Raw genomic sequence first — 15,118 nt, forward strand, 5'->3', positions numbered from 1 at the left:
AGGAAAAAGTGAAAGCTATGCAAAGTAAAATAAAGCAAAATATATAGGCAGCTAACAGTGAAGGGAAGGAAACCAGGACTCAATCAATGATTTGGGGAAGGAAGAAAGAAACATTCAACCAGAACACAATGAAGAAACAAAAATTCAAAAAAAAAATGAGAAGAGGCTTAGGAACCTCTGGGACAACTTTAAATGGTCCAACATCCAAATTATAAGAGTGCCAGAAGGAGAAAAGGAAGAGCAAGAAATCAAAAGCTTATTTGAAAAAAATAATGGAGAATTTCCCTAATCTGGCAAAGGAAATAGACTTTCAGGAAGTCCAAGAAGCTCAAAAAGTCCCAAAGAAGTACACACTAAGGAAGCACACACTAAGGCACATTACAATTACATTACCTAGAATTAAACATAAGGAGAGAATCTTAATAGCAGCAAAAGAAGACTGTTACCTACAAAGGAATTCCCCTAAGACTACCAGCTGATTTCTCAAAAGAAACGCAGCAGGCAAGAAGGGACTGGAAAGAAGTATTCAAGTCCCGAAAGGGAAGGACCTACATCCAAGATTACTCTATCCAGCAAAGCTATCATTTAGAATGGAAGGGCAGATAAAGTGTTTCCCAGACAAGGTCAAGTTAAAGGAGTTCATCATCACCAAGCCCGTATTATATGAAATATTGAAGGAACTTATCTAAGAAAGAGAAAATCAAAACTATGAACAGTAAAATGACAACAGATTCACAACTCTCAACAACTGAACCTAAAAACAAAAACAAACTAAGCAACTAGAACAGGAACACAATCACAGAAACGGAGATCACATGGAGGGTATCAGCGGGGAAGGAGAGGGAGAAGAACAGGGGAAAAGGTACAGGGAATAAGTTGCATAACTGATAGGTACAAATAGACAGGGGGAGGTTAAGAACAGTACAGGAAATAGAGAAGCTAAAGAACATAAGTACGACCCATGGACATGAATTAAGGGCGGGGGAATGCTGGTGGGGTGCAGGGCAGATGGCAATATGAAGGAGAAAAAAACGGGACAACTGTAATAGCATAATCAATAAAATATACTTTAAAAAGAGATTGTTTATCAAACAAATATTTAGCACCAACAACACAGGGTCATTTGTAGTACCTTTTAGTCTAAAAAACAAAGCTATAAAATCACCTAGAATAGAACACTGATTCACAATATAAATACAAATAATCTTTTACATTTCATTAACTTAACAATTTCTTATGTGATATTGTTCCTTTGGAAATTACTTGTTCAAGTGAGAGATTAAACTGACACACAGACAGCATTATTACATTCGGACTAAGTCAGGTTTAGTCCATTACAAAAAAAACATTTCCAAGTGTTCATAACAAGTAATTTTCTGAAATGACATATTAGTACTTAGCACAAAATATGGTTTGTAAGTTTCTCTTCCTGATAACATCAAATTAGCAAAGAAAAGGCATTCCTGTACATTTTCTACCTAGTTCCTATGTAGACTATAAATGATCATATGGAAAACCTGAGGCAAAAAACAGCAATGTTTACAGATGTTTCTAAAATATACTGTACACGTAATTTGGGAACTTATAAATTATATATGCTTAGATCAGAGATTCTCAACCTTTTTCATCTCATGGCACATATAAAACTAGTTACTATAATTCTGTGTCACACCCAAAAATGTATTTTTGCCAATATAACAAAAAAAGGTGTACTTTTGACTCATTCAAATGGGACGACTGTTGTGGGGGCTGCTGCCTTTCTGACCTGACAGTCCAGGGGATGGGTGGCCAGGGCCTCCGACTCAACAGTCCACTGCCCCATGGTTCACAAGTTCCGGCAGCGTGTGAGCGTGCCGCAGCACGTGGCCTGAAAATCGCTGGGTTGGGTGATAATATGGAAGAAGAACGTCTTACAATCTATCTAATAGGATTGGTCTTCTAATTTTTATCAATGCTATTATTATAGATAATACTGGCTACCGACATCTGCGATACAAAACCAACCCAAGGAGCCTGGAGCTTTTGCCGTCTGTTAAATCTCAGCAGAAGCTGGTCCCACAGTTTCTGTGGCAGGTCCTGCCAGTCAGCCCATTTAACTAACTCAGATTAAACAGTTCCAAAGACCAAAGAGTTAATCTCTACCAAAAAAAATATTGTTCTACCACAGTGATAGGTTCAGCCTTTGAATATACATTATGACGTGTTGGTACAAATAACAAAAGCCACTAGAAATACGTAATAAACTAAAATATTTCATTTGAAAGAAACAGAACTTCTTTAAAAAATGAGATCAATACCATTTTTAATGTAGAAGATGCCATCTTTATTTACAGGCTAATCAAAAATATTCAACTCAACTAGATATATTTGTCATAAGTCCAATCGATTTGAGGCCAACCCTATGTGGAAGAACAGATAGGTAGAACAGGATGTCAATTATAATTACAATAGGAATGTCAAATAATGTGCAACTCAGACAAGAATTAACACATTTTGTTTCTAAACATAAAAACAAACTAAGTTCACTGTGCGGGGAATAAAACCAGCACGAAGACAAACTGCTAACTTTTGACAGCTCTTCCATTATAATTACCAAGACTCACAAATTTTCATCTCTCTTAAATCTATTTTAACAAGTCTAATGACCTGGATGTTGTTTTTCCATTATTCACAACAGACAGTGTAGAAGAGAATTTAGAGGTGAAAACCTAACTGTACACACACGTATACACGGTTCTTGCACTCTATGGAAAACTTCTTCTCAGATATTCTCTGTGTGTGCATTTGTGTACTTTTCCTTTTCCTTTTCAACTATAAAAACTTTGCAACAGTTCTCTCCTTATGTGTTTGGTTTTGTCCTAGAAACTTGAGTGTTATGAGTTCATTTCCTACACAGGTGAAAATAAAAAAAATTAAAACTGCTTCTCATTCAGTCCTTTGGAAAAAAGTCTACAATTCTTAGTTCATTCCCCAAAGACCACATATATCTAAAGTGAACTTTCAGAGGGGTTGTTACAAAATATCTGTTGGGAACTCACAGGAGCACCTGAGCAACAGGTCCTGTCATGCAGGCTCGCAAACCAAGGTTGAAACAAGACTCAAAAGGGAGCTTGACCTTTGCGATTTTAAATTCTAAACTATCCAGAGCATTTTTCATTCTGCTCATCAGCCCTTGAAAGGAGTTATATCATAGCCATCTCACACCATCCTTTTTTTTTCACACAGCATCCTCAAAAATAGGCCAACTGAAAGCTGTAAAAAAATTCTTCAGACTTATTAGATACTTCTTGAAAACCAAAAGGTTTTAGCTCATATTTCCTATGAATTCAGTCATAGATATTCTCTGGAAAAATGCCATGGTTGTCCCATTCGACTGTTTAAAAAAATAAAAGTAACACAGTTTCAAGTCACAACAAAAACATTTGCAGACATGTTACAATGTAATATTTTTGACTAAATTAATACACTGGCTAAAATCCTGTTTGCAGATCTCATGTCATGCGTTGGGCGTATGTGTTTGGAGGAGGGGAATGCATAAGGAAAAAGCATTTGCTTTCTATTAAGAAGCCTTGCCTACCATGTCAGAAGCAAACAAGAGCATGTAGCTTCCTTATTCAGTTGTGCAATTAAACACCAGCTTTTGCGTAGGGATGACTTTATCCTACAAGATATTTTAATATCAGTAACAATATATACTATGAAGTGCATTTCTATTACAAAATAACATGGAGATATACAGATGATTAAAACCATCCAAAACAAACCATAAACGAGCAATAGTTAAAACATAACATTTATAAATAACAAAACCACCAAATGAAGTATATACATTTTATAGATTTACCTATGAACAAATATATAGTACATCTAGGAAAGACAAGAAAATGCGTATTGTATGACATGACATCTGAGTATCAGAAATGAAGAACTGATAATACTCTGAAAGCCTGGTAGGCTTTCCCCTCACTTAACAGTCCATCATGTACATATCCTTTAAAACTGTGATACTGGCAAAAGTATCACCCCTTTAAATGCAGTATTTTCATTTTCCCCAACAAGGTACAGTGAGTGGCCTTCACAACAGTAAATAAAAGGAGGCACTCCATGCTTAATCCTGGGATAATAGAACAAAAAAAATCTTAGTTTGCATCTGAAAGGCATGTCAGTCAAACACATACTGACGTGAAAAGTCAACCAAAACCATTACTGTATCCAAACATCTTCATCTTTCCCACCAGTGCTTTAGCTTTTTAAATGATTGACAAGTCAGTTACTTTGAGAGAAAACTGCTGTTTGAATGCAATGTATTTCACTAACATAGTAATAAATTTGAGCTTTTACTGCCAGAAAAAAAATGTACCTTTAAGTGCCCGGACTATCGCAACAAGACACAACTCAAAATAAACTATCGTTGGTAGATTCCAGGAAAAAAAGCACTGGAGACTGATCGGTAATGACGGAATGCTCCAGTGTCATGCACGGAGGATCAACATAATCGAGGACAGGTATTACACACTCACCTGCATTTTGTTTAAAAACCAGAAAAGTACGATGCACCGGAACTTTACAGGAACTACTTCTAGTGCAGCTCTGATGGATAAAGGATTGCTTAAAGAAAACTATTTTGTACTGCACTGCATAAAGCTGAACAGCAAACTCATCACAATAAATGATCATTAAGAACTGATTTAGGTATCAGGATGCAAAATAAATTAAAAAACCTACAACCATTCTTTCAGTTAAAAAATATTAAGTCAAGCCTACATTTTTGCAATTCAGTAAGTTTTGTCCTTTGAAACACCATACTTGACATTCTGGGATATACAATATGCATTCGTTTATTCTCTTGTATTTAAAGACTATTTCTTATAAAATACTGCTTAGTACTATCCTTCTACATGGGAAAGGAACCAAATAAAACAGAAGAGCTTCATGTGGTACTTAAGAGCCCAGTAATACCCCTTTGGGAAACACATGCTTTGGTACTTCACAGGATTTTTTAAGAAAATCAAAACTGCTTTACATGCAATAGCCAATTATGATGTACCGCGGGAGCAGGGAGTTTGGCATTTAGAGCAGTTCACATGGAGCCCTGAGGTACCCGCCTTTCATTTAGGCAACACACAGCCCCCCTTGATTTGTAGTCTTTGTCACCCTCTTCCCTAGTGCCCCAAACGCAGGGTGTGATCTCAGTCTTTCAGGGGTGCAGTCAGTTCAGTACGGTTTGGTATGGTACAGACTGTGCAGATCGTCTAACTTAGAAGCGCTGTCTTCCAGTGGCGTTTCACCCGAAGTCCCTAGGTCTCCGTTTTCATGCCCGTCAGTAACTGCCTTCTTATTAAATCCTAAAAGAGAGAAACAAAGGCACAAATGCCCACTGTCATTTTTAACAATAATCCGAGGCAAACAATGGGCCCTAGATTGACCAAGTTAGTAATTTCTGGAAAAAGGAATACTTCTTTCTTACAGCAGATATCAGACATTGTAGAGATTTTTAAAACTATTATCTAGTGGACCTATCTAAAAATGTTATAAAATTTCCTACCAAATTTCGCATGGAATTTATACTTGATAAGCATAATTGTAAAATTCAGCCACTTTTATTTATATAAATATCTATCCTTTACTTACATAAGTTATATTTTTTCTTCTACATTTTGCTTTAAGATTATTCAGCTTCAGTTTACTGAGGTATATACTAGTTTACTGCTAAAACTCTAGTTTGTTAGCAAGACAAACTAGATAAAATATAAAATTAATTTTGGTTAATCTATAAAATAGATAATGGGCTTTCAAATCAATAAGGGTTGACTGTCATCTATGTAGCGAGCTATGAAATATGGACACAGGCTAACTAATAACCAATGAATACATTTTTTTGTGATTTGGGCAGTTAATTGCAATGTATCCTAAGAGCACGCATTTTCAGTGGAAGCACAACTGAAGCGGTCTGCAATTTACACATAGGTGATAGTATTCTTTTAGCCTCAGCTGCCAGAAAAGGGAGAGACAAGCCTTCCAATCCTGACAGAAAACAGTAGAAAGAATGAAAGACAATGAAATCACAGGGCAAGCAGCCCGACAGTGTGAGGTGCTGACATCGGGCCACAACAGTTACTACTGGTGTGTTTGCGTAGATGACTCAGAAGGTCCAAGTTTATCGGAAGGGCAACACTTCATCAATTCGCTGTAAGTTCTCAAACTTTTTGGTTTTGGGATGCCTTTATACTCTTAAAAAGTACTCCAAATAGCTTTTTTTAATGTGCATGATTAATGGTATATGGGTCACTGATGTTTACAATACTAGTAACTAAAACTGAGAAATCTAAAAAAAAATTACTATTTTGTGTAAAATGACAAAAAATACAATAAATGTTAACATAAATAACATATGTGTTCAGTGAAAATAGCTATTTTCCACCCCTGGCTGGTATAGCTCAGTGGATTGAGCGTGGGTCTGTGAACCAGAGGATCACGGTTCGATTCCCAGTCAGGGCACATGCCTGGGTTGCAGGCTGGTTCCCTGCAGGCCAACTCCCAGCAGGGGACGCATGAAAGGCAACCATACATTGATGTTTCTCTCCCTCTCCTTCCCCTGTAAAGATAAATAAATAAATAAAATCTTAAATAAAATTAAAAAAAAAAAAAAGAAAGAAAATAGCTATTTTCCTCAAAAAATTTAGTGGGGCTCTGGTTGGGTGGTGGCTCAGGTAGTTAGAGCACCTGATATGGTGCTGATATGCCAAGGTTGCAGGTTCAATCCCCAGTCAGGTGACATTCAAGAATGAACCAATGAATGCATAACTAAGTGGAACAACAACCGATATTTCTCTTTCTTCTTTCCCCCTCTCTAAAATCAATAAATAACTTTTTTAAAAATTTAGTCAAAGGAGGAGCATTATTTTACAATTTTACAAATATACTTAATGTTTGGCTTTACAGAAGACAGCTGGATTCTCGTATTTGCTTCTACTCAATCTGTTACAGTATATAAAGTTAGTTCACCTTTGCACAAATATGTAGTTGGAAGACAGGAGAGTAGTTTAACAGCCTTCCCAAATAACTATTGATATTCTCCTTTGATACTACACCACAATTTGACAATAAGGAATCTGAAAACTTCGTGCACTCCGTTCTGTTATTGTGTGCACTCCATTTGTCTATCTTGTACTTTGAATGGCTCTTTGCCCCACGCAGGATTTTGTAACATCATACACTGGTCATTTTAAAAATATTAGGATACTCAGTGAGTTACACAGCATTTCCAAAAGTTGACACATATCATTTTATTATATAAAAAATAAAACACATTCACTAATATCACCACCAATCTTATTAGAAAATGTTCTTAAGTTTCGGGAAGCTGTCAGCTCATTGTGGCTGATGCATGTTTTATGACATTGTAATTTTCACTTGAAAGCTCAGAGTTTTTCATTGGCAATAAATGCTGTCAATTGTTTTTCTTGAAGTGATGGACTCACTGTTCATTTTAAAGACAAGGACTGCCAAGTAGTCTTAACAACCATGATTTGTCAGTCATTCTCTCAAGTAAAAATTGTCTTCCGTGGTAAACAGGAATAGTTCAGCTAGCAACTTAGCCATGTAAGTACTTTTCCCTGAGACTAGCCTCTTAGCTCAGCTTACCCTAAGTGCTTTCTGCATACTTTCTATCTCATTCCAAAGAATATTTCTAAAAATGTACTCAAGGGTCTAAATTTAATAAAATGAAGCTTTCTAGTACTATTTCATCAAGGATATTCACAAGTGAAACAAACATTTTCTTCTTCTTTTTTTTACTCTGAGCGGATGGCACACCTTAATTACTAGGACAGCGGCGCACTGGCTTGAGCCACACTAAGGCACCAGGAGTTTTATCCCTATTCTTTTGCATCATCAGTGCAAATACTAAGACAAAATGACAACAAGACAAGACAAATAACGTCTTCAAGTTATTGTGAAAAATGTTATCATGAACCCCCTAAAAGGTCTCAGGGACCCCTAGAGATCCATAGATCATAACTTAAGAACCACTGTATTAAGGAAAATAAACTGTTAGAATTTTTCTTTAAGATGACTAAATGACAGCAAATGGAGCTAAACCAAAAACTCCTCAAGATCACATATCCTGATTCTAATAGCAATAATAAGACAACAGTCTACTCACTTATTTCATTATATTATGAGAAAAGAATTTACATTAAGACAGATAGATGACATTAAGATCTACTTAATCTAATAGGCATTTTGGTCTTTGCTTCAGACAGAAAACTTACATTGTAGGCATTTTTTAAGGAACACTTGTAATTAAGTAACTGGTAATGTTCTTGTCTTAAGGTCCAAGATGAATCTAGAAGAACTTCTAAGCAAATCCAATTTTGATACAGTTACTGATTACAATAAAACTATAAGCAAGGGAGAGCTATTCATTCAGTAAATGATGGTTTGCCCATTATTAAAAGTGTTACCAAAGAACAGCTTAGGCTTTCAGATTTTAAAATTCTGTTAATAATAAATACATTAGTAACTTTTAGAGTGATTTTTACCTTGTAACACTTTGATTTCCCCACTTGGGCCTTTGCAACTAGAACCAGGATTACTAGCTCCCTCTAACTCGTCAAGGTACAAACGGTAGCGATGTCCACTCTCATCTTCATACTCTACATTTTCATCATCAGAATCCACTTCGGGAGCTACATAAACAACTTCGAATTCGATCTCTCCTCTCTAAAATGGGGGCAGAAAATGAGGAAGTCCAGTTATTATAAACATAATTTAAAAAGGATTTCTAAATTATTTAGGGTGGGGGATAAGATGAGGAGCAGCAGTCAGACGTAGCTTCCTGTCAAGACAACAGATAGTGGCATTCTGGAATCTCAAAGGGTGGAAGGCAACTCAGAGGTCACTGTGTGCCACCAATGTCCTGAATCCTCTCTGTAATTTCTTTTTAATATTACAGTAGTTCTTTTTACTGATGACAATATTTTTGCTAATAAACCTCAGAAAAGGATGCTTAACTATTTAATTTATAGAATTCTGGAACAAATGTTCAGTTGAAGTTAGTTTGCTATTTTGTGCTTTACACAGCAATTCAGTAAATTCATCTAAATAGTCAGGTATTATATAAAGTTGCACCTAAAAGCAAACTTATCACACAAACTTTTCCTTGACTAATTCAAGAAACCACTATACAATGATTTCTTGTTTCTTACTGACTCGGTCTTGCACCTCTTCTTAACTTTCACTGAGTATGAGACATAGTGTTTAATCAAGGTGTTCTATTCAGTAATAACAGTAATCACTATATTTATTGTGCAAAATGATATTCTTAATCCTCAGAATAACACTATTATAGTCTCTTTTTGTGAATGAGGAACTCGAGAAAGTCCTGGAGAAAGCGGGTAACTTCCAATATGATGAACAAGTAGAACAGAATAATAGAAATATGATTCTGAAGGCCTTGCCCTTTCTACCATACTGGACTAAATGTATAATTCTACAATTATTCTTTAATAACAACTTTATGTTCAAGTAAAAAGTCACAGATTATTTTATGGTAAAAAAATTCCAAGCTATAATTGTCATTTAACGAGAGACTACAATCAATGCACGTGAGTCTGGGATCTGCAACTCTCTGAAAATTATGGCCTGCCTTTGCTGAAAAGAGAGCATGTCATTTTTTTACTGCTGCTCACTAAGTTAGTCTCTTTGATGCTCCTGTTTTCCCAGCAGTTTATGGTGGTTTCTGAATTTTAATACATGCTTAGCGTTTCCTTAAAACTTGATGACTGCCTATCTGTATCTCCCTCAGCACAGCTGCCATGCACCCCACCCTCACGCTACTGGATGGCAGCCAAGCTGGGCTGCGGGAACCCTAACCTGAAGACATTAGAGTTGCATTCTTAGCTCTCCCTTATGAGAATACGCTCTACAAACACCACTTCGGGGAGACAGGTGGGTGGTAGTCCAGTGGTATTCAGTAAGGTTCAAGAGAACAGAATTAGGTCTGTGGGAAGCTGTCACAGAGACACAGGTTTTAGGCTAAATATGAGAAAGAGCTTTCTAAAACTCATCAATGCACCGCAATGGAACCGACTGCTTCACCAAGTCCTTTAATGCAATCCGATTAGTAATACTGTAGAGATTTATACATCATGTGGAGTTGAACCAAATAAGCTGTAAATCCACGTTCAATTCTGAGATTCAATGCCACATTCACACATCACACGTAACCAAACATCTAATACCCTATCAATGCCTCTTTAATTTCCTCAACCCTAATCTTAAAAAACAAATCTTAAGTACATGGAATAATAAATATGATGTCTGTACATAAATCCCAACTCTTACCATTTATTTGCCTGAAACTTTGAACAAATGATATATTTCTCTATGCACCTTAGTTTACTCATTTTAAATAAGAGGGCTGGGCTAAATGACTTTTAAGGATCCTTTTAGCTTTAACATTTATGACTATGAAATAAATCCACTTTCTAGCATCCTTTTTAATAATACCTTATATTTGCATAGCATTTTAGTCATTGACGGTGCTGTGCTCTCTAAGGTAAGGTCCTGTTCTGAGCACGTTACAGTGTCACTGTCCTTAATCCTTCCAGCTCTCCGACGGGGACCCTGTGGCACCGCAGCACAGAAGACGTGACCTGCTCAAAGTTACGCAGCTGTGGAAAAGGGCGAACCAAACCTCCTTTTTCAGGAAATCTGGCTGTCTTCTATAAAAACACCAAATCAAAAACAAAAACAAAAACTAGTATCTATACAGAAACACTTCACTACCTGAGTAACCTCCTAAGGGAAGTATAAAAATATTTGATAGATTCAAAAAGAACCAACTGATAGATCTAACTTTAATTTCATAAAGGCAAGTTACCTGCTGGGAAAGAATAGTCACAGCTTCTTTATGCTTTGTATCCCTTAGGTTAACTCCATTAACAGCCAAAATTGCATCTCCGACGTGTAGCCCTCCACACCTGTCAGCAGGTTGCCCTGGGTGGATCTCAGAAATGAGGATTGGAACACCATGTTCTTTCCCACCCTAACAACCAACACAACAAAACAAAGGCAATATATTAGTTGACTCTTTGTATAATCACAGGCTATTCTACCAGCAAATTTTCTTAAAAATATATTTCATAAACACCTATACATACTGTCTCTAGATGCTGAGTGAAATCTTACTTGATGCTTAAGTAATGGTAAGTAAATTATTATGAGTATCAAAGGGTTACCTCTTAGTAAAAATGAATGACATACATGTGCTTTTCTACAAAGCATTTTAGAGTCAAAACTATAACCACTAAACTCTTAAACACAAATATTTTATGTATTAGCAGTCTACAACACTATTAGATTTTATCAAATCTAAATTACTATAAATGGTAAAAGAAGAAAAAACCCTTCCTTCCATGTACCACAAAAATAGTTGTAAGATCGTAAGATGAATCTCAGTTTCAGATATATTAAATATGCAACAAGGAATTCATGAAATGCAATTTCATGAATTGCACATGGTACATGTCACTTTCTAGCTTGTATCACAGCTCTTTGTGTGTGTGTCTATGTATCTGACTCCCCCATTGTATCCACTTTTCATTATAAGAAACATTTTGACATTAAGCAATATCAGATATAAAATGAGCTTATACAGTGCTTAAGAATTACCAAATGAAAATTAGTGTAAGACCGCCTTATTTATTCATCTGGAACAAAGCATTGAATAATAGCAAAAGAACTCCAAATATATGTATTTATAATACACTGCTGTCTGGAATGTTGCCCAAGACAACTCTTTGTAAAGGCATTGCATAGTTCTAAAAGGGGGGACGATTTTGACCCAAGGGCCAGTCAAATCTGACAACAAAGAAATGAAACGAGAAAGAGATAACACATACTCTAGAGAAAAACCAATATAACTGGAGCCCTTTAACACAGAAGAAAATGGTCATCTCCATTCCCAGGCCATTAAAAAGTACAGAACTATGACCTGAGTCATAATAAAAATGCAGTTATTAGGAAGATTTACACACCAGAAAAGAAATGCAAAGAACTTTACACAAAAAGGGTGCCCCTGGGGATAAGTTTAGTTCCTTAGCAAATGTATTTAAAATACTGTTTCTCGATCATGTCCAATGAAGGAGCATGACTCTACCAGACAGTGTAGGGAAGCGGACTGAAAGCACTGCTTCTTACCGTTATTGAAATGCCAAGGCCTTCGTGGTCTTCCTTAAGGAGGAGAACTTTTCTAATCGGACCAACACCTTGGCTTTTCTTTAAAGAGTCTTGATCCTTATTGGGGGAAAAAGAGAAAAAAATCAGTATCACATAAATAATACAATAAATAGAGTAAATCCATGCCATATGGCCTGCTTTTATTAAATAAAGAAATCTTTACTAATTTCCTGTAATGCAGGGGTGTCAAATTCATTTTCACTGGGGGCCACAGCAGCCTCGTGGTGGCCTTCGAAGGGCCAAAATAATTGTAGGACTGTGTAAATGTAACGACTCCTTAACTGTTAAGGAGTTGAAATTACATTCAGCCCTTTGAAGGCAACTGCGAGGCTGATGTGGCCCCAGTGAAAATGAGTTTGACACACCTGCTGTAATGGATATATCGTACAGTGTTAAGAAAGTAATTACAGATAAATGAAAATAGTTGTTCTGTTAATATAACAGACTGTATAGTCAACTTTCTTACCCTCTGGTCAAATTCTGTAACACTGATAAATCTTTTCAATTTATAGGACATTACAAAAGAAATTATTGCCAAGAATTCACTGATGAACAAATATCTTCAAGAAATAAAAGTGGTCATTGTTTATCTTTACTGGAAAAAACCATAAAGATCTAGACCTATTTTAACTGATTTGTAGAATTGGAAAACAAATTACTAATTGGATCATTCATTAATTTTTCATTCCTTTAAGCTCTAGAGTCCACCTCATAAATAAAGGACTTTGCTCCACTAATAATTCCTTCTCTGACACCTTTTCTCTTTTCCTCTCTACTAAGCTCTGTCCTAGTCAGAACATCAACTGAAACTCCGTCTCTTCTAGATTTAAAATACTGACCATGTACAAACACAAAACAAAACGAAACCCTTCAATTACTGCCTATCGTCTTCAGCTGCCATCCCCCTCCATCCTTCCTTAGCCTTCGAAGCACTAATCCTCACCTACCTACCTGCCTGCCTCCCACTACTCCACTACTCCACCCGCTGTAATTAGTGTTTTGCCCCAACTCGCTCAACTAAATTGTCTTTTCCATAGTAACTGGTAACCAAAATGGCTACATCCAACAAACACTTTTCAGTCACTACGCAATTTAAACCTTCAGAAAGTTGATACTGTTCATTAACTGCTCCTTGAAACTCTCTTTCCTTTGGTTTCTATTACACTACTTTCCCAGATGTCCTGTATCTGCAGCTCCATCTCAGCCTCCTTTCTTAGGTAATCCATTTTCATTTCCTTCCCTCATTCCAAAAGTTTCTTTCCATCCTTGCCCCCTTATTCTTTTTACTTTAAATATATGTTCCCTGTGTGACTTAATCAAGTCCATAGTTTCGATTATAAATAGATGAATGATTTGCCTAATATTTCTTTAACTCCAGCCATCTCTCCTGAATTCCAGAGTCCTTCAGCCAACTGGATACAGCTTGCCTATCCACTGGCACCTCATACACCACATGTCTAAAACTGATCTCATCTTTCCCCTCAAACCCTCCTTGTCCCTGTATTTGCTTTATAAATGAATGCCATCAACTCAATTATTTGCCCAAATCAAAAACCTATTGTCTCCCTTCTCACTCACCCACTTCACCAAAAGCAGGTCCCTGGACTCTCCAAGTCCCCTCGACTCTAATTCTGTCAAACCCTTCCTCTCAAATGCACTTGCCAGGCTCTCGTCACTTCCTCCTCAGAATAGGGTGGTATCTTTCTAATGTATCTCCTCACCTGCAATTAGACCCTCTTCCAATACATCCTCTTCACTATATCAAACTGTCAAAAATGTTAAATCTTATTAAATCCACTATTTTATTTAAAATCCCATGATTGCCAGGTTAAAGTTCAAACTCCTTTATTTAGCATAAAATAGCTTTTCTCATTTGGCCACTGCTTAGAAGTTAATGGGGACCACCAACGTCCCAGAGAAGACAATAGTATGTTTATTGCTATCCCCACTCCTTTCCCACCTAATCCATGTACATATCAATTATTCTTATAATACTCTTTGCATTAATAAAGCCAACAAATAATTTTATTTAGGCCACACTCTTCCTGCTGCTAAGATATGTAACCCACTAAGTAGGAATCTGACATGCTCTTATTACAGTAAGGTCTGGATTATCAGACAGCTATTGTAATGAAATTTGAGAAAGATTTACCCATAGAGAAAGAAATACACCTGTATGTGGTGGCTAAGAAAGGAGAAAATTAGACATAGACGTTAAATTCCATCTTAATTCAAGAACAAACAGGTATAAGCATTAGTTCACAGCCTACATTTTTAAAAAATGATTTTATTTACTTTTAGAGAGAGGAGGACGGGGGAAGAAAGAGAGGAAGAGAAAAACTGATGTGAGAAACATCGACCAGCTGGCTCTCGCACATGCCCCAACTGGGGACTGCATCTGCAATCCAGGCATGTGCCCTGACGAGGAAATTGAACCAGAAACCTTTTGTTTTGCAAGACAACACCCAACTGAGCCACATCAGAACTGACATTGAATCAAGTTACCCAAAATTGCCTTAACCAACTACCTAAAAAATTTTGCAATTTAGCAATATGACTACACACTGCTAAACTTAAAACAAATTTAAAACAAATTCATGCCTAGTCATGATCCAGGAAAATTTTGAAATATGAGCCAAAGTACTAACAACATGTATTTCTGAGCAATAGTTTACTATCTTCAGAAATACCACTTTCAGGTCATTACCAAGTCCTTACCTTCAGGTCATTACCAAGTAAAGAGCTATGGGTTATTAAAACTTTAAATATGTATCTGTTTTAAATACATTTGAGCCCACTTTCACTTTCTAAATTAAGGTCTTAAATACTAATAGAATAAAAACATGCAAAGAACTTTCGATTAAAGAAAGAAGGA

At 36.4% G+C, this 15,118-nt stretch overlaps 1 protein-coding gene across 2 annotated transcripts in view; it reads right to left on the reverse strand.

The window, feature by feature from the left end:
* Positions 1–2,662: 2,662 nt before the first annotated feature.
* Positions 2,663–15,118, reverse strand: part of GOPC (golgi associated PDZ and coiled-coil motif containing) — a 33,779-nt gene continuing 21,323 nt past the window's right edge. For both annotated transcript variants that reach the window (XM_037065117.1, XM_037065116.1), the window contains 4 exons: positions 12,205–12,300; positions 10,886–11,050; positions 8,544–8,724; positions 2,663–5,345 (listed from right to left, as the gene is read on the reverse strand). In XM_037065117.1, the coding sequence (XP_036921012.1) occupies positions 5,215–5,345; positions 8,544–8,724; positions 10,886–11,050; positions 12,205–12,300 (573 nt within the window). In that variant the 3' untranslated portion in view covers positions 2,663–5,214. The remainder of the gene's footprint in view (positions 5,346–8,543; positions 8,725–10,885; positions 11,051–12,204; positions 12,301–15,118) is intronic.

The sequence above is a fragment of the Sturnira hondurensis genome, unplaced genomic scaffold (assembly GCF_014824575.4).
Source record: "Sturnira hondurensis isolate 20B ecotype Veracruz unplaced genomic scaffold, ASM1482457v3 Scaffold0015596, whole genome shotgun sequence".
Classification (NCBI taxonomy): Eukaryota; Metazoa; Chordata; class Mammalia; order Chiroptera; family Phyllostomidae; genus Sturnira; species Sturnira hondurensis.